This window comes from Perna viridis, chromosome 1, assembly GCF_037379345.1.
Source record: "Perna viridis isolate PV_CMFRI_1.1 ecotype Kerala chromosome 1, ASM3737934v1, whole genome shotgun sequence".
NCBI lineage: Eukaryota > Metazoa > Mollusca > Bivalvia > Mytilida > Mytilidae > Perna > Perna viridis.
In genome coordinates this window covers 56,623,768-56,650,941 of record NC_142445.1, presented here as the reverse complement: position 1 = coordinate 56,650,941, position 27,174 = coordinate 56,623,768, and the positions used below count along the sequence as shown (strand labels likewise).

At 32.7% G+C, this 27,174-nt stretch overlaps 1 protein-coding gene across 2 annotated transcripts; it reads left to right on the top strand.

Moving 5' to 3' along the window:
* The first annotated feature begins 221 nt into the window (after nucleotides 1-221).
* LOC148629501 (uncharacterized) lies at nucleotides 222-24,337 on the top strand. 2 transcript variants are annotated; one of them, XM_088552442.1, is made up of 23 exons: nucleotides 222-297; nucleotides 4,320-4,454; nucleotides 4,783-4,871; nucleotides 5,604-5,756; nucleotides 6,665-6,794; nucleotides 8,365-8,433; nucleotides 10,878-10,998; nucleotides 11,574-11,628; nucleotides 11,816-11,914; nucleotides 12,831-12,987; nucleotides 14,409-14,523; nucleotides 15,303-15,392; nucleotides 16,257-16,379; nucleotides 16,878-17,080; nucleotides 17,724-17,835; nucleotides 18,128-18,288; nucleotides 18,607-18,732; nucleotides 19,478-19,598; nucleotides 20,423-20,579; nucleotides 20,837-20,874; nucleotides 22,807-22,950; nucleotides 23,267-23,318; nucleotides 23,941-24,337. In XM_088552442.1, exons 1-23 carry the CDS (start codon nucleotides 269-271, stop codon nucleotides 24,114-24,116), a joined length of 2,655 nt encoding a protein of 884 aa, XP_088408568.1. In that variant the 5' UTR covers nucleotides 222-268; the 3' UTR covers nucleotides 24,117-24,337. The 2 variants fall into 2 exon arrangements, with proteins under 2 accessions (XP_088408568.1, XP_088408577.1); XM_088552451.1 differs by lacking the exon at nucleotides 222-297 and adding an exon at nucleotides 326-571.
* Nucleotides 24,338-27,174: the final 2,837 nt, after the last annotated feature.

Below are 27,174 nucleotides of genomic sequence, written 5' to 3'. Positions count from 1 at the left end.
TACTTTCATTTCACGGTTCAATGATCAAACCTTTCGTGGATACATAAATAAATGTTTTTCCTGGTAATCTTGTTGTGTTCTTTTTCAAAATCTATGGATACTCATTAAACTTAATTTCATTTCAAATAATAAAAATCAAATAAACTAACATGCTTGTGTTTTAACTTGCATATGTTATAATTTAAAAAATAAGCTTCTGCTTAACTTTGATCTACTTTCACTTTTGAAAGATTTAATAAAACAGTTAAGAAATGTATTGACTATTGGCATGATGGATCCTTCGGATGTGAATGAATGGTACTAGCCTTAACATTGAACTTTGCTAGTTTTCTATATTTCTTGATAAGACCAATTATGTTTAAAAATTGTATTACATAGGCTAAACATCAATTTCCAGTCCAATCAACACCTATAATAGTTGTAATTGATAGCACAAAACCTGATATTGTCATAGGAACTGAGACATGGTTAGACAGTAGTATTAAGAACAATGAAATTTTTCCTGAAGGATACAAAATATATAGAAAAGACCGCAAAAGCCAAGTAGAAGATCTATCACCTGATAATAAATGTGAGATTATTTGGGCTAGATTAGAAATTAAAGGCACCAGAACACTTTATATCTGTGCATTCTATAATCCCAAAACATCTGATGACAAAAGTTTAAAACGGTTTGATAAATCTGTCTGAAGAGCTACACAAATTAAAAATGCAGCCCTGCTTATTGGTGGTGATTTTAACCTGCCTGGGTGGGACTGGAACAACAAAACCCTTAACCAAATACCACTCATCACAAAATACACTATAACTTTAGAAGATACTGGCTTAGTACAACTGATAAATGAACCTACTAGAAAAGAAAATACACTTGATCTTATGATTACAAACCTACCTAACCAAGTACCTCGTACTGAAATATTACCTGGTGTATCAGACCATGACATTGTCTGTATAGAATTTAATGCCACACCATCAAGGCTGAAGCAAGCACCTCGAAATATACCAATATATAGCAAGGCAAAATGGGAAGACATGAAAACAGAAAACAGAAATACAACATTTATATGGGAACATCAAAAGTAAAATTGACACACTAGCAGTTAAAGATCTTTGGCAAGAATTTAAAACACAATTAAGTCAGATGATAGCCAATTATATTCCAAAAAAAAAAAGCTTACAATAAAATATACACTCCCTGGATAACACCTGAATTACAGCAACACATGAAAACACGAGACAGCCTATACAAAAAAATGAAAAAAACTGGTGGAAATGACCGGAGAGAGATACAAAAAATCTAAACATAACATACAAAAATTGTTCAGACGTTCTTATTGGCATTAAATAGAAGGTATAGTCACCCCAAAACAGGAACAAGGAGGTTTCTCCACTAGGAAAAAAATCTGGTCATATATCAAGTGTAAGAAAACAGATTATGTGGGAGTTGGACTACCTAAGAAAAATGGTCAGCTTCTTACAGATGATCAACAAAAATCCTCTCAACACAAAGTAATATTTCAGAATCTGAATTCAGCAATAAAAATTTCATGACAGATGGAAAAACATCCTTTATGGACGATATTAAAATTACAGTCCCAGGCATAACTAAGCTCTGACAGAATCTAAACTATCAAAAGCCTGCGGACCTGATCAGATCAAACCTTGGGTTCTCAAAAAATAGCCATTGATATATCACCAATTCTCTGTCTTATATATCCAAAATAATTTAATACAGGTGAAGTACCCTCTGACTGGAAAACAGCACATGTCTCTCCAATTTACAAGTAAGGGTCTAAATATAATCCTGAAAATTATAGACCAATATCCTTGACATGCATTTGGTGCAAAATCTTAGAGCATGTTGTGGTTAGTGCCATCATGAACCATGCAGATGAAAGCAATATTTTATATCCACTTCAACACGGCTTTCTGCAACAAAGATCTTGTGAAACACAACTTTTAGAATTTATTGATGATGTAACTAAAAACCTTGAAAACTCTTTCCAGACGGATGTATTAATCATGGATTTCAGTTAGGCATTTGATAAAGTCAGTCACAATTTACTCACTCTCAAAAATAAAAACAATTGTATACAAGGCAAAATTAATAAATGGATACATAGCTTCCTATCAAATCTTACTCAAGCAATCGTCCTTGGCTATGTTGACGTTCAGTCAGGGGTACCCCAAGGTTCTGTACTGGGACCCAGTCTGTGTTTATGTTACATTAATGATATGCCTGTAGCAGTTAAATCTAATGGTGATTGTAAATCATTACAAAATGACTTAGGAAAACTAGGAGAATGGGAACAAAAATGGCATATGGTATTCCACCCCAACAAATGTAATGTTCTCTCAATCTCCAGTAACAAAAACCTGTCAAATATACCTACACATTACATGACCATACACTAGAACATGTCGATAAAGCTAAATACCTTGGCATTACAATGCAATCTGACCTAAATGGCACAGTCAAGTAAACAACATATGCAATAAAGCCACCAATACATTAAGCTTTCTAAATAGAAATCTAAACATCAGTTCCACCAAGGTAAGGGAGCAGGCATATAAATGGCTAGTAGACCATCACTGAAATATGCCTGCTCTATTTGGGATCCATACACATTAGATGACATAAATAAAATAGAAATGATTCAAAGGCGTGCAGCTAGATTTGTGACAAACATGTATCACAATACATCTAGTGTCTCCAACATGATACAACATTTAAATTGGAGAAGCCTAGCTCATAGAAGATCAGACAAGATTCATAATGTTATACAAAATCAATTATTCCCTAGTTTGCCATCATAAAGGCAGACCAGTTAATTCCACCTCTCAGACATTCCCAAAACATACATTCATTATCCTTCCAAATTCCTCAGTGTCAGTTACAAGTCAGACAACAATCTTTCGTCCCAAGAACCATCAAGTTATGGAACAGCATACCAATGAACATTGTTATGAGTGACTCAGTCGAGTCATTCAAAACAGCCATCTCAACTTACACCTACAGTCATTAAACATCCACCAATGTATATAGATTAAAACTCACACTTATTGTTTTTTTTTTTTTTTTTATTCACTCCTATTGTTAATATTTAAATTCACTAGTTTAATTTAGTTTGGAATTTGTAAATAGCATGCGCAGAGAAAAGTGAAATTATCTTCAGCGTGTTGAAGTTGGTCGGGAGATTGTAAAAGTAGAAGTAGGCCAGGTTACTGTCTTACTTGATTTGCTGTATATTCTTTCTGAAGAAAGTTCAAAATATAAAATGTTTGGAGGTGTTAAGTTCACTACTCATCAGCTGTTATTACTAAACATGTATTGCTGTTAAAATCCTTACAATTATAGAAGAACTTTCAAACTTTTCTCTCAGTGGTGTACAAAAAAAACAAGATGGAGATGCCAGTATAAAAAAACTAATAACCTTGCAAAGTTGTCATGAAATTATTCCTTATAGAGTGCTCCCTCTTTATATTACCCTTGATAAATTGCCACATTGGTATATGCCACATTTTTGTTGGGTCGCATTTTCCGTGCATTGCATTCCGTCGTTATAATGCCACCCTGTATATTGCCATCTGGTCCAAATTTCCTCTGACTCTGCAACCCTCCTCTATTTTATTTGGATAATATTGATATGTCGGGTTGGGGTCAGAACGAAGTGCCATACAAAAAGTTGGAGATTCAGCAGTACCGCGCTTCAACTGCTTGTAATGACTTTCAAGTTGTCACACCTACCTAGTTACATTCTGGAATCATTTTTCTGTATGCTGATACCATATTTGCTACAAAAATTTGTTTTTTTATTGATGTTTTTATCATTTTCTTCCATGAGAGACCCTGTTTTGCTGACATTTTGAATCGTTATAGAGAGTGTGCGGAGCTTGTTACTTTTGGAACGGAGTGGAGCAGAATCAATTTTTAAAACCGAATCTAACAGAATATTTCAAAATTCTGCTGAAAAATAACATGTCTGCTACCCATCCGTTCTAAAAGTAACAAGCTCGTGGATGAATTCTCTCATTTCTGTGACTATCTTAAAATGCTCAACGGCAAGATGTGAAGGCAAAACAGGAACATTTTGTTGATTATGGACAATGGGCCGAGTCATTCAATTCCTGATATATCAAAGTTTGAACATAATTTCTTGCCACCTTCTACAACAAGTCACTTGCAGCCCCTTAATTGTAATTACTGAGTAACTGTTTTAGTTGTAAAGTATCAAGTTCATGTAAGTCATAAATATATTTTTTTATAAGTGATGTTCTTTGATAAGCTTATATATATACATATAGTGTTTGTTTTGTAGGTCTGATATCCTGTTAGAATATCTTCCATCTGGTGTGCTTTTTGAAATATTTAAATACCTTGGATGGCAGGATATTTTATGCATTGGTAGAACTTGTCAAAGATTTTATGAAATCTGCAGGACAGCAACAATTTGGTTTGTACTAGCAATTATGATAATAAAGAGGCAATATACATGTTGCACAATGTAGGAATTTATTAGATTGAACTTGAAATGATTATTGAACACTGCGATGTGACTGTCAGGGCTATGATAGTATAATTTCTTATGTTATTAAAAGTATTGATGAGAAGCAATCAATGAATATTTCATGAAAACTTACATCACAAAGTTTATGAGACACACAAGAAAAAAAGTAAGTTGTTTTGGTTTTTTTTTTCTCACTATAATATGTCATTGAAAATGAATTTATTTTAGATTGGTCATTGTTATTAATTATGCTTGTTATTTCTTTCTTATTCAGGTTTCAGTTAACATCTCTGGACTTTACAAGATGTGCTATTCCATATGATTATAAGATACTCGCTATTCTCAAGAAATGTCCTCAAATTGGTATGCTGAATTAACTTTGATAGAAGTTGTATTACAGTTGTGACAGAATTAATCATATTCTTGTCACGGGAGCTTGGGTCTATGATTTTCTTTTGTGAAACATTTTTTTCTTTTTTTACTGCCACTATATTAATTTATAAACCCAAGTGTCTGTCTTTATTAAGTTATCATAGGTTGGAATGATGTCTGTTGCAAATAACCTGTATTGAATGGCTTAAAAGAGTAATCAAGGGAACCAAGGTTATAGAGGTAATCAAAAGAATGTAATCCAGGGACAAAGACCAGACATGGAAAACAGACACACACAACAAAGAACAAAAGTAACTAAAATCATACATGCAAAGTAACAAAAGTAAATGAGCAACTCGGACTACACTAAAAACTGGGAGCATGGACCAGGTGCACCGAATTTACAAATTAAATAATACATCAATTATTTTAAAAACATGTATATTGCAAATTATATGTTTGAAACTGCTTAAGATACCCTCTACCTGTAGCTTAACAGTACTTTTTGTTTTAATAGAGTTCTTGTAAGAAGGAGACTCCAAAACAATCTAAAATTTATAACAAAGTTAGATTACTTACCTTCAATAGTGTTAATTTTGATTGTAAGAAACTACCATTAATGCACATTGGCAATTCAGTAAATGCATTTTTTCAAAGATAGTATAAGTATTCAAACAGAATTATTACTTACATGTTTATTTGAATGGACTATATCTGTTTTAGAGGACCTTAAACTATGCAATGTGTTATTGTCTAATGAAGAAGATATTGCTGAGGAGGTCACTACTGCTGATAAGTTTCTCTTAGAAGTTTTACGACACTGCTTGAAATTAAAAGAGCTTAGCTTATCCATGGAAATGCTGACTGATCATTCAGGTAAAAATTAATGTCGTTGGTTGCTTTTTCCCTACGTCACCAATATTGAAAGCAGGTCTAGTAGCGGATCAACTCTGTCCCACTGTCCTCTGTACATTCGACTTTAGGGAGAACCTTATTTGTGTATTGTTTAATTTAAAAAATATATAACTAATATTATTCAAACTTCGCACTATATTCATATACATATTGATGATGTGCAAAAAATCAAAGACACACATATAGCTAACTACCCATCTTACAATGCAGAATAAAACACAAAAAAAAACATAACAAAAAAATTGAATTATCTCCCTTATTATTGACGACACAGAAGCTTTGTTGGTCAATGCAAATTTAACACTTACTTAAACGCAGAATATATTTTTTATCTACATGAAGCCTCATAAATACCAATGATACTAATTAACTTTTACAAATGTAATGAAATGTTAGAAGGAGACTCAAATAGTAATCAAGGGAACCAAGATTTTAGCGGAAATCAAAAGAATGTAATCCAGGGACAAAGACCAGACATGGAAAACAGACAAACACAACAAAGAATATAAAGTAACTAAAATAATACATACAAAGTAACAAAAGTAAATGAGCTACTCAGACTCCACTAAAAACTGGGAGTAAGGACTGGGTGTACCGGTAGGATAAGCGTCCTCTGATTTTCAAGGAACACCTGCCGAGTTGTTCATAAGAAATAAAGTCCAGGGTAGACGAAACTAGGAAAGGAAAACTAAGACATGTTGAACAAATCCGTTTTCATGATGCATATGGATACAACTTAATGATCCATGAGTTCATGATGACAACCATAAAACTGAGCTTTAATTAATGAGAAAACTTTAACTGATAATTTATGACTTCCCTTTCTGGTTAATAATTAACTTTACTGATGTTTTTGTAAATATTTCTAGTGAATGCAATCTGTGCCAAATGTGAGAGCCTGAGGTGTCTGACCCTGTCAGACAATGAGTACATCAGCAACGAGGGTGTGGTCAACCTGCTTTCTTATTTACCACACTTGACACAATTTCATATTATATCGTAAGTTATAATGCTGTATTTAGAGTTAAATAAAGTTATGCCATGTACACACCTTATGCTTGTTAAATGACTGCAAAAAGTTACTCTAGAAAGAAAAAAACAGATGTGTTACCAGGTGTATATAAAGATTTGTAGTAAGCAATTGAAATTTATTTGTTGCATAAATTTGGTTACCAGCCCTGCTGGTAAATATCAGAGAAGAAGGGGCATTAGGCTATGAATATTGCCTCAAAATATCAACTTTGTTCTAAGAACGTAAAAATTGTTCATAACATAGTCAGATATATGAATATCAGGAAGAAGAATGTTTTTGCATCATTAGTCCAATGATGTCATAAGAAATAACTTAATGTTTTCACTTTAGATAAACTATACATAAAGTTGTTTCTAGAATGTGGACACCATTTCCAAAAATAAGACTGGAAAGTAACTACATTGTATTAAGTACAAAATTTATAGAATGTATATCTGAATATTGGTAAGCTTCAAGCTGTTCTTCTGTCCTTTTAAAGCAAGAATTATCAGAAGTCTATTATTTCTCATTTGTTGTGTATTCAAATCTCGAAATTCACAATTTAATCTTTCAACATTTAATTTTCAGTTGTATTTGAGACCTATTAGACCTTTATCGCCTGTTCTTTCCATATATTTATATACACTTATCACTTTACCATAATGCCTTTGTTGTCAGGTAGTAAGAAAATACTTTCAAACCTATATTATAGCCACCTTTTTTGAAAGGGAAATAGATTAATGGTAAAATGAAAGGCTGTTAAAAAGTACTCCAGCATTGCTAGAGGTTGTCTGGCGAGCTATTTTCTGACATGGTGCCATCTTAATCTCTAGCATCTGACATATTGAAAGCCACTGCAAATGTTAATTAGCTGAACATGTGTTTTAAAATACTTTATGTCTTTTATTTACATAAAAGAAGTTTAACCTATCGGAAATCGAATGATAAAAATCCTAAATATTTGTTAAATACCTAGAAAACATTTGTAATGAAGACAGTTATCAAAATGATCAGCAATTTTGAATTAGGTCACTAATTTTACGGAATACAATATATTTCTGACAAAACGATCTTCAAGTTGGTAAAGGCAATTCGTTGGTAAATTTGTTATGTTCGTTTTTGCAAATTTTAAAAGCCGTAATTTTATCAACTGGAATTACACACTCAAAAAGCTAAAAACCAAATATGAAGTTCATTTTAACTGCCTATACAATGGATTTCCAGGATTGCTGGATTTTCTCATCAGGTAGGTCATTGTTTTTCTTTAGTTTAGTCACTTTCTCCCGTGTAATGGTAAAGAAACTGTATAATACGTTTTAAATGGAAAATAGTTTACTATAATTCTGCCGATTTCAAGGAATGGCGGAACCAGCGTTATGCAATATGGTGCTCGTAAGTAAGAGGTCGGGGTATGGAGGAACAGAATTCCAACCTCTTACGTTGTAGGAGTAATTAAAAAGGTGACTTTTCAAGCAGATTTGTCTGTACTTACAAAATGTTGAGAATGTCAGGGAAAAAATACATAACATTGTAGTAAAATTCAATTTTTGTTAACAGGTGTACTAATATGATTCCAATGATAAAACATGAAAATGAAGGACACCATCTCAATCTGAAAGATGTTCAGTAAGTAACTGGGTATGGTTGTAAATATTAGCATTGCTATCATATCTAATAAATGATATTTTGGTGGCTCATATATTTTGGCTGTGCAATTGTAAGTAATGTTTTAATGCATGTATTACTGGAAGATGTGAATGAACTTTATACATTAGGCTCTTTTGGTTAACTTTGTGGGATAAACATGTATATATTACCGTATGTTTTTCTAACATAAAAGAAATGCCTTTTAAACATAATTGTTATCATGAAATTCAAACTCAGCTTAATTTTAAAAGCAAAAATATAAGGATGGAACATGAAATAAGCTATAATTTTGCTCAAATAACTAACTGTAGTTTTGGATCAGAAGTGAGCAGTACTATATCAAGTTTCAATATGGGCTTTGGAATTTGTGATGAATATTTCTAAATTTGAAAATAATATTATGAATAAATGGATGCTTAATTCATATATTTTTCTTTGTATCTACGAATTGAGCTTTATGATTATGGATATGATTTTTTGTTTTACTTGTGAGGGCCAAAGCTATTTGCATTGAATTTCATGCTCATAAATGTAGAACTGGCTATCCACAGTTGAAACACATGTATATAAATTTTCAAATACTTTAATTCACCATCACTATCCTCTGTAAGCCATGGTTAGTTCAAAAGGCTTGTCAGCATCCTTTGTTATCCACCTCTGTCACTGGCAACTGCTTGAGCTTCACTCCATGTCTGCCATACCAGTTGTTCCCTCTCTACCACAACACTTTTTCGTGATGTTGTTCTTGGGCGACCTCTCTTTCTCTTTCCCACTGGAGCCCATGTCAGAGCAACTCTGGAGTTTTTGTCATGTGGTTTTCTCAGAGTATGTTCTATATTTGGCATTTAAAGTTTTCTCCAATTGGACATGTCTTTGTCATCATTATTTTCATTGGCCAGAAGATGCGGTGTATATTTCTTGGATATTTCCTCTGAAAGGTTTCCAAGCGATGATATCACTTTCATTCAGTTTCCACATTTCCGCTCCATAAAGTAGCATGGACTTAACATTACTGTTAAAGACTTTGATCTTCTTCATCTTGCTATACTATGAAGACTTCCAAAGAGGGTTTAGCAATGCAAAGAAGTTTCTGGCTAGACTTAGTCTGTGCTTGATGTCTTCTGTTGTTCCACCTGTTTGTTGATCACAACACCATGGTATGTGAAAGTGTCCACATCCTCAGCACTCTTTCCCTTGATCTCAATAGGGTTGGTATCCTTGTTGTCAAGCCTCAACACTTTGGTCTTTTCTGTGTTGATCTGGAGACCAGTGCTTTCAGCATGCTACACAATCTTTCAGTTTTCTCTTTGTTTTGCTGTTGCTTTATACTAGAAAGTAGGACATTATCATCACCATAGTTTGTCTTCAAGCTGGGTGGTAAACTTTCATCTTATGCCATTTTTTTTTCTCCATTTTGGTTGTATCCTTCACTATCCTTTCTACAGCAAATATAAAAAAGGAAACCTAACATCACACAAACTTGTCTTACTCCAGTTTTGACTGAGAACCATCCATTGTTGATGACACAACATTTGCTTCCATTGTACATCTCCTTGAGTATCTTGATGAAAATATTTAGTATTCCTTATGACTCCAAGAACTTTAGAGTTTCTGCCAGTCAATACTGTCAAAGGCTTTATGGAAGTTGATTAAGTTTATATACAATGGTGCCTGCCAATTGATGTACTGTTCAGCAATGTTATACAGTACAAATATCTGTTCATCTGTCTCATGTCCCTTTCTATAAGCTGCCTGTAGATTCCACAGATTTCTTCTACTCCTTTCCTAACTCTGTCTATATGAACTCTGCAGAAGACTTTTCCTGGTATGGAGAGCAGTGATATTCCTTTACTGTTGTCGCACTTCATAAGGTCATCCGTCTTTGGTATTTTGGCAATCATTGATTTCTTTCAGTTGACAGGCATACTGATTGTATTCCTTGCACAAGTTCTTGAACAAGTACAGCAATCTTTTATGTTATCTCACATCCAGCTTTTAATATTTCTCCATTGATGTTGTCCATACCAGCTGCTTTACTGCTCATCAACTTGCTGAGTGCTTGTTTAACTTCTTACTCTGTAAAAGTGCCAGTGCTGATATCCTCAATTACTTCAATGTTCATGAGGTCAATATTGTGATCATCTTCACCTTCATTACTATGGTTATCAGTGTACAATACCTCTTCAAAATGCTCTTCCTAATTTTTAAGTATATTCTTCTATGAGAAGTTTGCCATTTATACCGCTCACTCCTGTTTTTGACTGTCTCTTCTTATAATGTAGCTCTTTAGTTATCTTATACAGAGTTCCAATGTCAAAATACTTTAATTGGAAGGATATTAGTGCTCATGAAAAATAAAAGTGACTTGCATATTTTATAGTTTGTAGTATATTTTTGGCAATAAAGTATAAATTTTTTTTCAGGATTGAAAACTGTAGCTTATTTAAAGCCAACTTGCAGACCTTACTAAAAAGTTGTTTACAGCTAGAAAATCTTACTTTAGTTCAAAATCTGGTACTTCAAGGCTTCCCAAATATCACAGAAGTAAGCAAAATTTGTTTTTATACCCCTACTTTTGAGTAATAGGGTTGTCCCTCTTTCCTTTCAGTTCCTCGTCCTATGCCACTATATGGACTTTAATGAAACTTTCACAGAATCTTTATTACATATTATTATTGTGCCTTCCTATTTAAGGTTTTGATCAAAATCAATATGGAGGTCAAAAAGTGTATGTTATCAAACAGGGGAGTGGTGGTATCAAGTTAATGAGCATTACTTACAGTTTCTCAAGTATTTTCATAGTATTTACTATTTAATTCTGTGTCTGACTCTTATTTCAAATAAAGTTGCCATGGTAAAACCATTTTGTTTGAACATATCATGGTTGTACATTTATAAAGTGAGCTGAAATAATATTAAAAAAAATTTTGTTGCAGAATTTTTTCATGGGATTGAAATGAGGATTTTTTTTCATATATTTAGGTAAGGTTTTATTTATAGGTGTGCATGTAATAAGATACTTATTAGTAAATGTCCAAGTTTACATGTTTGTAATCAAAGTGGGACTTGAGCCTACTGTCTAGTTTTGTAATGTTTTTAGCTTTCTATTTCACTGACAGGAGGAGCAAACTGGTTTGAAGACTGTGAAGAATCTAAAGATATACTCACAACCAGGTTAGTTGTGAACTGGTTGTCATGGGAAAAAGAAAATTTAATCAAACCAACGAAAATTTTAGTTGACAGCTTTTGACATGTTGCTGTAATTTCTGTTAATTAAACAATTTATTTACCACCTGTGTATTGTCTATTCACTTTAATTTTAATGTATTGAGCAACGAATATCATTCCTCTGTTTTGACAGATTTTAGAGACTTGAATCTCACACTAGTGGATCAGCTTGAAACTATCAAGATCAAAGATTGTCGTCTGCTGAGACAAATCAATATGCAAGCCCCTAAATGTAAGTCTGACTTGATAGCAGCTCCTAGTACTCTTGGGTAGTTTTTTACCTAATGATAGCACAATCTTATGTTCACAAATCCAGAGATTAACTACTGTCATTTTATCGCTTTTTGTGGTCTGTCTGCCACTTTCTCTAGCATACAAAATTATATCCTTTGGTCTCAATTATCTTAATGCAATAACTTAAGTCCTTATAATTGGATATCTAATGGATTCAAATGCAAATATTAAGAATTGGTATGATATCAAAACATAATTATGTTTGGGATTATTTGAATCATGTGGCATGGATCAACATTAATAACATCACTGTTCTGAAGCAAGTTATATAAAACTTGGTTTCCTCAAAGAACACTAAGTAATTAGGAATCTTGTTGTTGTGAATACGTATTTGCAACAGTGTTATGTTTCATTTATAAGTTATTTCCCCTGTTTTGCTAGTGACGTTGTATGTTTCTTACATTGATGTTGTTGGAAGAATTCAAAAGTACCGGGTGTGATGTTTTGTGTGTGTGTTATGTTTTTGAATGATTTATGTCCAAATTAACTGTTTATAAGTGACTGTGCATGTTTACAATGATGATGTTGATGATGGATGGATGCAACTGAATAAGCATATCTGTTTTTACTACACTGGACATATTACATTTTTTATGATCGCTCAACCATTATTATAATGTGACTATGCAACACAACATGATTCCATTGCAAATCAAGATAAATTATTTAGTACTAAATTTCCTGTTTATATATGTTTGTTCATTAATCAAGTACTAATAGAATTTTAGGAATGGGATATCATGAAAATAGAATATTTTTAGAACAGTAAAGCATTAACATAAGAATGATATACTTTTGTATTTATGTGTTTAAATATTATATCCATGACTACCACTGTGTGTTTACCTTTTCAGTGAAGAGTTTTGAGATCCAGAATTGTGAGAGTCTAATGAGCATTAATTTCTACAATGTCCATTTATCAAAGATTAACATGTCTGGATTTGAAGGACTATCTTTATTTGGTGTTGATAGTCCTGTACTTGAATTCATTGATGTGTCAGGCTGCACAAGGTATAAGCAATATGGTAGCTTTTTTATGTATTAATACTTATTTACTTTTTACACCATGCAACATAGTTGCAACAGAAATGTAAAATGGCAAGAAATATAATTACCACTCAGGGGATAAAAAGTCACATGCAGTTTTAATCACTAGCCTGCAATGGGAATGGGAGAAAATATTTTTGTATGTGACCATCTATCCATCAATCTGTATATATGTTCATTAGTTCTCTTTCTGTCATTGCAACTTCTAAACTATTGAAAATAATTTTACAAAACATTGTATGTAGCAAACTATGCAATATGTAGTTGTGCATAGTACATATATGTGTCATTTTTCATATCCTTAATTTTGTTGGAGCTATATCCAGGCCCGGATTCAGGGACGACCATGCCAGGGATGCACACCCTAACATTGGGAAATTTCAGTTTTTGTTTGCTTGAAATCTGGATTTTTCATGAATTTTATCCTTAATTATTTTCTTTTATTTACCGGTTCTATTCATGCACCCCCCCTCCCCCCACCCCCCACCCCCCCCATCCTGAAATCCTGGATTCACCCCTGATCTGCCTTTAAACTTGGTTTCCAATGCATGTAGTACACAACTGAAGCTTCTCATAACTCCTTGAAGTTTTTGCAAGTGATGGAGGTTACATTTAGATATGATTTCCTGATGCTAAACTAAACTATTAAGTATAAGGAGAATGGATATGGTGAATATGGCTAGGAGACAACAACCCAACAGAGATGAAAAACCTTATGACTTAAAATTTTCCAGTTCTTGTTGAAAAACTGTAATTCCTAAGATTTTAGTTCTAATTTTAATTTTTTTTTTTGACATGATGGAAAATCTCATTGAAATAGAATTACATGTACCACAAAATATGTCATAGCAATAATTAAGCATTGAAACACTATCTTGTAAGGAGAATTGTAACCTCTATGAGCATAAATAATAACAGTGTAATTTTGAAATAAAAATCTGTATCATGGAGCCCATTGTTTTGTTTGGCACATGTGTCAGGTTAGATACATATATTCCTTTAAAATATAAAATACACAAATTTTCAAATACTAAACTTAATGTTAATACATTACTGGACAAGAATTAGTGGTATATAGTGATCCTTCTGGATGAAACATTGTCTATCTAACAGTCTGTCCCTGTATGGTCTGTCAATACAGTGGTCTGTCAATACAATGGTCTGTTCATCACACATTGGTATCAGAATGATATTTTGCATATTTATACTACATATCAATTACGTTAATATTACATACCAATTACATTTATATTACATACCAATTACATTTATATTACATACCAATTTTTCATACATTGACATATATATTTGATTATGATTAATCATTAATGACTTTTTTTCATTAATTGGTTTATAAGAACTCTACCTTAATGCAACTTTTACAGTTTATCTGCCCATCAATTTTTGGTTGGTGTACCTAACAAGAGACCAGTGGAGCACATCAACATAGCAGGGTGTAGTAAGATGACATCAGCTGACATAGATAGCATTCTCAAAGAAGTAAGTAAAATTTTGGCTAAAAAAATTATTGATGTACATTACAGAACCACAGTGTATAATAATTATATCAATTTAATTGTCAAAGTAATTTTATGAAAACCACACATTATACTGTAATGATACAAATTTTCTTTCTTCAAAACATGTATTTATATCTATGATTTTCATACCTCTTTTCCACATGGAGTACACTGTTAAGTCAGATTCAAGATGCTGATGCCCCTTAATTTAGGTTACAGACCACCAATTCAACCAATGAGCATTTGGAACGTACGCAAAAATAGTCCTACGCAGAAATTACCCCTGTTCCTCATAGTGCTGTGAAAAAAGTTCTCATCTTATTTAAAAAATTTAAACAGTTTCTGAAAGGAAAAACATTTCTGTACATTTTATAGGTGCATTTTGCTTCTTGTGATGTGAAGCCTAATCTCCATAATGATTTTTAAATATACCCCTGTCTTGTGAAAACACTGGGATTTCCCATGCTATTTATAGACCCTTCACTTCCGGTGACCAGTACTGCACTGCAAGTCTGCTAACCCCACATGCCATTCTGAGGATTGTGAGCTGACATATGTAGAATCATGCTGATATATAGTCCTCTGCAGGTTAAAGTTAAGGTAAAGTCCATAGAAGCCATTGAATATTGTGAAATTAGCATAGAAGCCTATGGAAAGTGGAATTAGTGGTTTTTAGCCTTAAAATAGTTGTGGAAGTTGAAGACATTCTAATTTTAGATCAATATTTCTATTTATTGTGTTATCCCTAATTTTGAACAGTTTCCAAACCTGACAAGTTTTGTGTTTGGTGGAGAACATCTGTCCAGTACTGAGATTAATTCTGTCCATCTTACTACATTGACATTCAAGGTATTGTTTATTTCTTTTGATTAAACTACTGCTGTTAAAATAGATATATACTTTTAATACGTATGTAATAGTAACGATTCTTTTATTGATTCATTATTTAGCTGGTTGATACATTGCCTATAATCCTGTTGTTAATTTTACACAAAGTCTTTGAAGTTAAATTCATCATACACTGAAAAAGAAACCATGATGATGTCATTCTTGTGTGTATTGACTTGCAACAAATTTGAATTATCTCCCCTGTGATCTCTCCAAAAACATTTATTGCACTCAACCAAGTAGAACATTAAGATTGTAAAAGTGGTATAGTTTGAAGAGTCAAATTCATTTACACAAAAAATGAAAGACAATTTAACAGGGAATCATAGATAAATCATCTATATCTTAGAATTGAATGTTTCATTTTTTATGTTTCATCTGCGTGTAAAAGTGTTGACCCTAACACATTTTCAGTGAAGTGTGCTACACTTCATGTCCAAAATGTGCAACTGGTCAACACTTTTACACTCCCATGAAACTTATAAAATGAAACATTCAATTCTTATAATTACATTTCATATGTTAGATATATATAGATATATATAGAATGAAAGGCAATACACAGTGATCAATAAAAGTAGTCCACTTTATTGTGGGCGTGGCCTAGTTCGTAGATGTGTTTCATCGACTCATGAAACATCATGTGTAAAGCCAATTATTCAAAGAGATTAGCATATTTTAATTGTATGCACTGTAAATGTAATTATATCTGTTTGAAACCTTTTAAGCAGTAAGGGTGAGACATTGAAACATTCAATATTTATGTTTTTTTTTCATGAATCACCCATGCTTTGTATTTATAGTTTATTTGTGTTTGAATTTCAGAATAATAAAATAATGAGTATTGTACCACTGAACATACATTCCCTGAAGACCCTCAGAATAGAGAACTGTTCAGGGCTAACAGAGATTTCTCTGATAGATGGACTTCTTTTTGGTGAGAAAAAGGTAGGATTAGACTAAACATATGTCTTCTATTGTGACCTACAAAAATCTTATTATTTGACTATCATTGTGACAAGCCTTACTAATGTGTCCTTGTAGAAGTTGGTCCATTTTTAAAGGTTTTTAAAGGCTTACTAGCATCATATAGACAAAGTTGTATGGCAACTGCTTAAAGACAAACTTTATAGAAATTCATGAAACAAACACCTACTCACTCTTCTAGATAAACATTCATCTTATAAATGAATAGATTTTTCTGGTTTGTAGGTGAACAGAACAGAATATTAAGATCCTTGTGTTTTTTTTTATATATTAAAACTACTATTAAAAATACACAATAATATAAGGAAATAACAGAGTTTAGTGAATTTTTCCCCAAAATTAAATTATTGTGCTTATGTAGTGGTTTGCTTGTATTTTGTTATGATAATATAAATACTAATTTATGTAACTTTGAAGACCAGTTATAACTTTAGAGTAATTTGTCCTTGTCCCTTACAGAGTCATGGTGTGGAAGGGCTAGAAAGTCTGATGAAAGATTTTAAAGATTACACCCCGTTTAAAGGAAGATTGGGAGTACCCTGTATAGAAACTTTAATTCTTCAGCAAGTACCAGGCATACAGGGAAGGAGGCTGTCTGATTCTCTTCCTTATTTTAAAAAACTCACTGATCTTCAAATCAAAAACTGTGTTTGTTTGAAAGAGTAAGTAATTAGAGTTTGGCAGTCATCTTTACCAAAAGTCGTAAAATAAGCTATAAATAGCGGCAATGATAATAACATTGTGTCATCATTACATACAACTTTTTGTGAGATTGATTACTGGTTCATTGATTGTTATAAGCTGAAAGGTTTAATAAAATTATAAAAAAATTAAAGAAAGTGGTATTTTTTTCACATTTTTAATGGCATATTTTAATTTAATGTAATACTGGTTTTTAAAGATTTTTCCCTATTATACTGTAAAAATCAAATAGTCTATAGTTTTCAAAATTAAATAACACCCATCTTCCTCCCATAAAAATGAAAATTGTTGGTGATCTTTTGCTTGAATTGAAATCAAGAGTAATCTCAATTTAAGTAATATTAAAAATAAGAATATAAATGGACAAAAATTAAGCAAAATTTGGCACAAAACTATAAATGAACAACATACAGAAATAAAAAGAAATAGAGAAATTCAGGCACTACCAAATACTTGGAACATAGAACAGGTGCACGGGTAGTGCATTATTATTTTAATATTGCTTTGAGTTAAAGCCTTTAGATCATATTCTTGACTAGTTAACTGTTTAAAAGTTAAGAATGTTGAATATGGTTTTATATTTCTTATTTACATTACAATAAGGTTAGATGTACACGATTTAATAGAGTTATCTACCCTGACAATAGAGAGCTGTAATCACCTATCTGCAGTGAAGATACATGATGTCCCTAACCTTAAGTCTACGTCATTAAAGGTAGGACACTTTTGGATTAACTTTTCAGTTGTTTATACCAAAAGTTTAAAAATTTAATATGCTTTAAGATGTCATTAGTACAATAAATCCATTTTTTTTTTAATATAAATCTTCATGAAAGTTGTTGCTTTATATTTCTTTTTCTTATGCTTAATAAAAGTTAACTAATAAAATTAAACATTATTAGCCAAACATTATTTGTATTTACACAGTGTAATTGACATCTTCCATGCTAACGATGTTGACTTACTTGACCTTGACCTTACTGACTAGAATGTTGCTCAATTTTCAGTGGTGCAGTATGATTAATTCATTCCATGCTGATAATGTTGATCTCATTGACCTTGATGTAACTGGTTGTAATTTTGCTCATTTCTATCTACATTCTGTCAGTTTATCTGTACTGAATCTATCAGGAGTTTGTACCCAGCCAAACCATACTTTATCTCTCAGGTATGTAGTTGGTTCGTTGCTTACGAAATTTCTTTTAAAAATGGTAGTATTTTAATATTTGTTGTTATTTTGATGGCAGTAAATTTATTCTGAAGTTGCTTTTAGGACCTTAAATTGAGACCACAAAGCAATAACGGCCTGAAATAATGAAAAAAATTGGTATTTGAAGGATTTCATACCCAAGATATTATTACATTTTACACATTATACATTACATGGCATGTTGTGTGCCAACAGTAGATAGTTTTCTGTACATTATTCACAACTGTATGTATGTTGAAAGGATCATTTGTAGTTTACACATATGTAATTTTTCAGGTGTACAAAGCTGACAGAGTTGTCCATTAACAAGTGTAATGCCCTTGATGATGTGACCCTTCACAGTTTGTTTACAGATAATCCTGGTATCAGATCTCTGACTTTGTCTGTATCAGATCAAATCAGGTGAGATTCATATCCTAGACCCTAACTGTGTCAGATGAGGTCTTATGAGATTAAAATGCATGAAATTTCATAAATTGTGTTAGATTTGAAATAACACATTTTTGACCTTGTCCACGTCACAATGGATCGAGTGAAATTTTAAGTTTTGCTTTCCTGATCTTAGTTTTTTCAGATCAAATCAAGTGAGATTAGAATTATCGCTCTCTGACCTTGTATGTGTCAGTTCAGTTCATGGGAGATTTCAAATACACATGTATCACATCCTGATGCTTTATGCATCAGATCAAGTCAGTTGTAATTTGGTATATCAAATGTTTCCATTGAGTGTCAGATCTTTTCAGATGAGATCATTACACATATTTAGACCTTGACATTGTTAAAAAATAGATATTGTTACATTCTGAATATCACAATTTTGTAAATTCAGTGACACATATATTTGTATATATTGCAATTAAAAGATAAGACAAAAAGAGCCAGCAATGTTGTATGTTGGTGCTCCACTGAAAATAGTTTTCCTTCTAATGTAGGAAATTAACCAGTTTATAGTTGATAGTTGTAATTCTCTGTTTACAAGATGGGCAACCACATCAGAAAGACTAATAGATGTGTATTTTATTTTTTCATTCTCCATGTAACATAATAGATGAGCAGGGTATGTATTTTTTCTATTTTTTAATTAAGATTGATATCCTGTTCAGTTTTAACTTTACTGTTGTGAACTTTTTCTGATTTTTTTTTTCAGGTACATTTCTATCCCATCAGGGGTGACATCTTTTAGTGTCACCGCTTTGAAACGACTTCAGGCCATCACCTTAGAACAACCAATCACAATTCATCATCTTAAATTGAACAATCTTATAAAGGTATTGGGCTGCTGTCTAGCTTTATCACACTTTTCCACGTTGACGTACTCCTAAACAGTTAGAGTGGGGAAACGCTCTTGGACCCACTTGGGGTCTTGGAGTAGGCCAGAGCATCAACAGAGCAGCCCAGCCGCTAGTAGGACATACTCTGACTGAGTTCTTCGGTCAGGTATCCCGAAGGCTGGGCTCCGCTACCTCCAACTTCTAACAGACATTTACTAACAGAACAAACTAAGGGGCGGTAGTGCGAGATCTGTAAGGATAGTCAAGACCATAAAAACCCCCAATCATCATCATCTAGCTTTATTACAATTCCTAATTTACTAACTATGTGTATATTGTTGCCTTCTTATAACTAGATTCCTTTCTTTTTGACCAAATAAAGGTCTGTCTATTTCACTTCTAAGTATTGAGCACAGTGACACAATATACTGTTATTGGTATGAAGTGTTGACTTGATGAGTTGTATTTTTTCTTATTCACAGTTCTGCCTGATCAAAATTTGTTCCACGGGATGTAATAAAATACCATAATTAACATAATTTTCCAAAGCTTTTGCTTGATATAGACTGTATATTTGTTATACATGTATAGTATTAGTGATTTGTATATTGTCTCCTGTTTCCAGATCTAAACATAATAAGATTTGATACAAGTAGGGTAGAGATTCTGATAATATTTTATGAAACATATTTCTTTTTGGTTCAGAATTTTATGTAGACATGAACAAAGTTTTAGTTTATTCTTGTGGACTTTACATTTGTTGGGGTAATTGTTTTACATGTATAGATTGGCTTGTATTAATGAATACTTTTCTTTATCAGTTTGCACCTGAGAGCAGAATAGATTTACTAAGAACCTGTGCTCCTACATTGAAAAGGCTAGAAGTGAGAGCCATTCCAAAGGAACAAGATTTGTGCTTACAATTACCCAACCTGGAGTGTTTGACCTTGGACCAGGGTATTGACCTTGTTAATTTAGGTAGGCTTATATGTCTATATATGTTTACTAGTACTTATAGACTATGATAAAGAAATGGGTAAACTACAGAATTTGATTCATTAACAATTTTGTCAACAACAAAAAATAATAAAACAATTAATTTGAAAAATTTAATGACTGTAAATTGATGATGTAATATCTATCTTGTCAGATTTATTTTGGACTTGACATGATTATGGATTGGATTAGTGTCGGTAATTTTATCGTTACCCTTATTTATAATTCTTTCATTTCAGAAATATTATGTCCCAAGCTGGAGTATCTCAGAATTCAGGTGATTAATTGTACAATGACACATTATTAGATAAACTATTCAATGAATGTAAATGTATATCAAAAATCATTTTTGAGTTGTTTATATTCAAATTAGATTTCAGTGTGATTTCATTTTGTTTGGTTATTTTAAGAAAGTCACCTAAGTAGCTTAAACAAACTTTCTGTCATTCAGTCAGCATGCTGATTTCTACTGTTACAAATTCAGTCGGCATGCTGATTTCTACTGTTACAAATTCTGTCAGCATGCTGATTTCTACTGTTACAAATTCTGTCGGCATGCTGATTTCAACTGTTACAAATAAAAACCAGTAAAAGATATGTGTAGTGCATATGAAGCTTAAGGAATTTTTCTGGTTAACTAGAGGCTCAAGAGAGCCTGAATCGCTCACATGGTTAGCCATTTGCTTATTTGAAAAACTTGAGGAATGAGACAGGCGAAGTTAAAATCAAGTAAATTGTCAAATGCAGGAAATGCTTTTCATAGCATTTGCATGACCTGAACCAGAATTTTGCTAAAGGCAACAATTTTTTAATTTTTTTCAAAAACCTGTCTTACGACCCCTAAGTTCCATTTTTAGCTCACCTGGCCAAAGGCCATGTGAGCTATTGCCATCACTTGGCATCCGTCGTCGTCGTCGTCGTCGTCGTCGTCGTTAACAATTATACAAAACTCTTCTCCTCTGAAACTCCTCGACTAATTAGAACTAAACTTGGTATGAATGTTTCTTGGGGTATCTTGCATAGACCTGATGTGGGGATTTTTGATTCATCAAAAAAACATGACTGCCGTTACTAAAAATAGAACATAGGGGTCAGACAGTAGTTTTCCGCATATATATCCTAAACCGTTAGGGTTAACTGAATTTTGACTGGGTAAAAGTGTTCAGCATGATGAAATCTATCTCTGGTCAAATTTTGGTTATAATCCGTTAAGACATGTTGGAAAAATGACTTTTTTTTAATAGTTTTCAGTCAATATCTTGCAAATTATGATAGAATAAAAGAAACTTTCAGTTATTGAAAAGATCTTGTGATAGTCCTACCAAAGACTTCTTTAGTCAAAATAGTTGGACAACTTCTTGTTTAATTTATTGCCTTTGAAATGCAAAATCCAAGAAGGTGAGCGATTCAGGCTCCTGAGAGCCTCTTGTTAGTATAGGCAGCCATATCTATTCATGGATTAAAAATCACAACACTCATTTTGAGCACAATACACTAAAGAACTATTATGCTTATTTTCATTCAATGATCTTAAATGGTCTTAGAGAAGATGATTTACAAAGTTGTACATATGAAAAAAAAACCAAAAAAACTGTTTTCAGGGGTCGTAACTCCTACATTAGTCAATGAATGGTTTTGAAAATTTCGGCATAGGTCCTTCTCATGATGCTTAACAATTTTACCCATGCCAGAAATTTGGTAAAGGCAACGGTTTTTGAGTTATTTGCAAAAAACTGCAATCTGACCCTTATGTTCTATTTTTAGTAAAAGCGGCCATGTTTTTTTCATGGATCAAAAATCCCAACGGTCATTTTGTGCAAAACACCCTAAGGAACAATCATGTCAAGTTTAAAACCTGTCAGTCCAATAGTTTCAGAGTAGAAGATTTTTTAACATTTGTCCACGACGACGACGGACACCAAGTGATGGCATAAGCTCACTTGGCCTTTGGCCAGTGAGCTAAAAAAACTGTATGAAAAATGTTGAGTTTTAGACATAACATCTTAGGAAAACTGCCTCTAAACAACAAATTGAGAAATGCTTTAATATCAGAAGTTACCATGGAAATATTAATTGTTAAACACTGAATCATTTGATGCAGTACAGCTCTGACCATTATAGAAAATGGTGTAGTATATCACCCAAAGTAACTTTTATGAATTTGATCACACTATAAAAAACATATTGGATGATGGTTTTTTTTCAACAGGGATGTCCAAGATTAAACCACCTAGTATTGCAGCTGAACAAACTATCTCAAGTGAAAGTAAAACATAGTTCTCCATTACTGGCTCTGAAGACCATGGTGTTACAGGCATTCCATGTTCAGTATCTAGCTAATATACTGGCACATGTAAGTAAAGATTTGATTTAAAGTTTTTGAAGATTTCATACACTCTGATATGTATGGACTTATTTACAATAATTTATTTATGATTTTTTTTCTTGTGTGCACAAAATCAGCATACATAGATCACTCACGAAAATAAAGCATTCATTATATTGCATTTTCAGCTTTTTAACAATATAAACAGAAATGTTTGATATTGAAAAGTTTGAGTTTGTTAGAGCAATCCTTTCAATGCATTGACCCTAAACTATCACATTTGTATGGTACACAATACCTAAACAAATGGAATGACAATGATGGACGAATTGTTCTTTTTCAGTACACACCTAATTTAACCACTCTTGAACTGAAAGGCAGCAGTGTTACTGAAGGTAAGCAATAACTTTGATGTCATATAAACTGGAAATTACATGTGTTTATTACTACCATTCAATCAAGGCAAAGAAAAAAGGAAGTCTCATTTTTGTTCTGAAAGAAACTCAGTGAAGGGGTAGAGGAAATATGATAATTACCTATTTCTAGATTATTCAAATATAATGATTTGCATACAAGATGATAATCTGTGTCTACTATTAAGTAATTGACATAGCTATGAATAATTTAATTTGACTGGTTAAACTTTATATAGTTTGACAACAAAATGTGTTTTTCCTATTTTAAGGTGCCCATCTTTTAATACATGTATATGTTTATCCCATTGTATATATCTGTCTGTCCACACACCATAGATTATTATCATTATTGGTACATTTTTATAGATCTTTTTTGGGAGAATGTTTCTTTTTGTTTTGCAAGTTGCCAGACTTTATAAGAAAAATTAGATCATGCCTTCATTATTCTGTCTTTAAGTAATGTTTGTAAGATTTTTGACAAATTAAGTATTTACTGATACTTAATCTTCGGTTATAATTGAAACTACTATATGCTAGAGGATATATATAAAAAAAGTATTTTTCAAACTAGGTGACTTAAGTACTCTTTTTTCTTTTCAAGATTATTTGTGTGACCTAGGAAAAGCCATCAACAAATTGACAACAGTTAACGTTTTAGATTGTAACCTGGACAGTAACCTCCAAGAATCTGGTAGCAGTTTCACAATAAAGGGGTCAGAATGTGGCAGAGACTTTGCTCTAAATGTGAATATTAACAGTCCGATGGATGTTGGCTGAAAATTATGTCTTCCAATATCAATATAGACTAAAACAGATACTGACTCCTCAGCTGATCATTATGGTAGCTACATCACCATCACCATGACTCAGGTCATTTTACTTATGTTATACATTTTATTGACATTGGTAGTTTGAAAAAAGAATCTTCAGGGTATTTGGCATCTGTCTTTAATGAATAAAATCTGCAAAATTTGCCAATACTGTAAATTTAGAAATTATTTCAGTGTTTTTATTATTGTATAGAATGCATGATGATTGATGTCTTCTCGGTATCACAATAAATTAAATGACATTTTTCCCACATAGAGATAAAGTTTCTATTATTCCTGATATACAGAGTATATATATATATGAAAGATGGTAAAATTTACATTGAATATTTCGGATAATTGATTCTTCAGCATAAACCTCATAAAGTTCAAAATCATAACAGATTCAGAAGCTGAATCATGTATGCTGTGGGTGATTGTACCTTTATCAAAGGCACACATAAGCAAATGATGAGGAGCCTAAATGAAAATAACAAAGGGGATCTTTTTATCAAAATTAAAAATAAAAATTAACTATGGAAAACAATTAAAAAAAAAAAAAAGTCAAAATATAGTAGTACGGCGTATTGATGTATAGGATGTAGACCAAGACCTAAAAATGGATTATTTTTTCTTGTTTATTCCATCTGGAGAAGTTGTTTGTAATTTCTTCATCCAAAAGCTTTCCCAAGACACTCTTTTACATTTTGACTATTTTATTATGTTCTATGATCGTAACAGTAATGTTGTGGAGATACTCCTGGGTGTGTCCGGTGGATCTAAGATGGCGACTTAGAGGGAGGTCTGGTTTGCATTTGTAGTCACTGCAATGACCATTCATACGCCTGTTGAAAGGTTTTTCTGTTTCGCCAACTTACTGCATACGACATCGACACTGGAGAAGGTATATGGTATTTTCAGTTTTGCAAGTCACATCGCAAAAAATGGCAAATTCCTTTCCAGTGCAGTAGCTTTTCAATGTTTTGGTGTGCAGTATCTTAGTACAGGTCTTTTATCTCCACATGGTCGACACTGGCCCGTTGGGCTGAAATCTCTGCTCTTACTAGGGCATCTCTTAGGCTCGTAGGTCTACAGAATGCCAGGACAGGGGCCCCAGGAAAGATCTTGAAGAGCTTAGGATGTTTTTGAATGGCTTCCCAATTTGAATGCAGTAGCTGCGAGAGTTTCCCAAAGGCTGGATGGTATGTAAGCACAAAAGGAACCCTTTTGTTCTTTTTCATAGGTTTGTACTTGAGGAGATCTTTACAGCTGATGTTGTTAGAACGTTCAAATCCCTGATCTATATCTGTTGATTTATAGCAATGCGATAACAAATGACCACGGAGTTCATTTAGACGTTTGTTGGTGGTATCGTCAGATGAGCAAATGCGCCGAATTTGAAGTGCCTGGCTGTATGGTATGCTTTTAGTACTATGTTTTGGATGACAACTATTGGGAGATAAGTATTGGTGACTATCAGTTGGTTTGCTTTGAAGATCCATTGACATTTCCCCATCTTTTACAAACGTAGTAGTATCCAAAAATGTGATTTTAGTGTCAGAAATTTCATGGGTGAATTTGATTGATGGATAAACATTGTTGGCATGTGTGATAAAATTGTCTAAGTTTTGTTTCGACTCAGTCCATTTCATGTCAACATCATCGATGAATCAAAACCAAAAGAGGGGTTTCAATGAAGATGTTGAAATTATTTGATTTTCTAATTTACTCATGAAGATGTTAGCATACGAAGGAGCCATTTTCATTCCCATAGCTGTACCATTGATTTGGAGGTAGTGTTCGTCGTTGAAAATGAAGTTGTTACACTTCAAAACTAAAGTGAGTAAATTTACTTAGCAGTCAGTAGGGGGGTCCAAAATTCCCAAGCTTCTCTGCAGGCTTCTATACCGTCATCGTTTGGGATATTATATATTTAAACATCTCAGACTCTATTCGCTACACTGCTCCATTGGATCAAATTGATACAGGGAAGATATGTAAATGTATAGAAAGGTCTGAAAAATTCCCAACAATGTTAGAACTGTCAAATTTGCGATGCAAATTTTTGTTCGTGGGACTCGAACTCATAATGCTGTGACATCTATGGCAACACCGCCTGCACAAGTCCAGTGCCCTAGACCACTCAGCCAGCTAGGCTATATAAAAATATAGCTTTCGCTGCCCGGGTCATTCCTCCTCGTAGGATTAATCTAGGGCTGTAACTTAGTACACGATGTATGGTAGTACAGGACAGTACGAGTCCTGCGGAGGGAAAGACCAAAAATATTCATAGCAAATTTGACAGTTCTAACATCATTGGGAATTTCTCAGACCCTTAGGTATAGATATAGATATAGAGATGGATAGAGAGAGATAGAGATTTTATCTCAAAAACGCAATACCCAAATGAAAAACTGTGACCGGTTATGTGGTCTTTAACTGATTCTGAATAAGAAATGAAAGTGAATTAGGTGGGTTTTTGACTTGCATGAATCACAACCTGTCTGATTTTTTACAAAGATTGCTACTCAGATATGATATCCTGCACAGATGAAGATCCAGATATTTTGGAATGGGGATTTCAAACTATTATCAGTTCATAATTGCCAAAAATATAATTGAAGTTTACAATTTTTCTAACAAAAGGAGGGTTTCAAACACCTGGAACTACCAATGTTACAGATAATTACAGTATAGTCTTATTCATGTTCATTTTAAAATAATGAACAGAAATTGAAGACTGAAATTTCTTAAACATATTTCAAGGAATTGGAGGGGATACACCACCAAAAAAACTGTGATATTTCAAGTTGTATGATTTTATTTTGAAGATAATGAAAATAACATAACTTCTTTCATGCCTTTAATTTAGACTTCAAAATATGATATTTTATGGGGATTAAGAAATCAAAACATAGAATATAGGGTTCTGTATAAAAACAATTAGGGATTTAAAGGTTTTTATGGCAATTTATATATATATATTATGTGTTAAAATTTATTAATATTCTCAAACAAGTATCAAT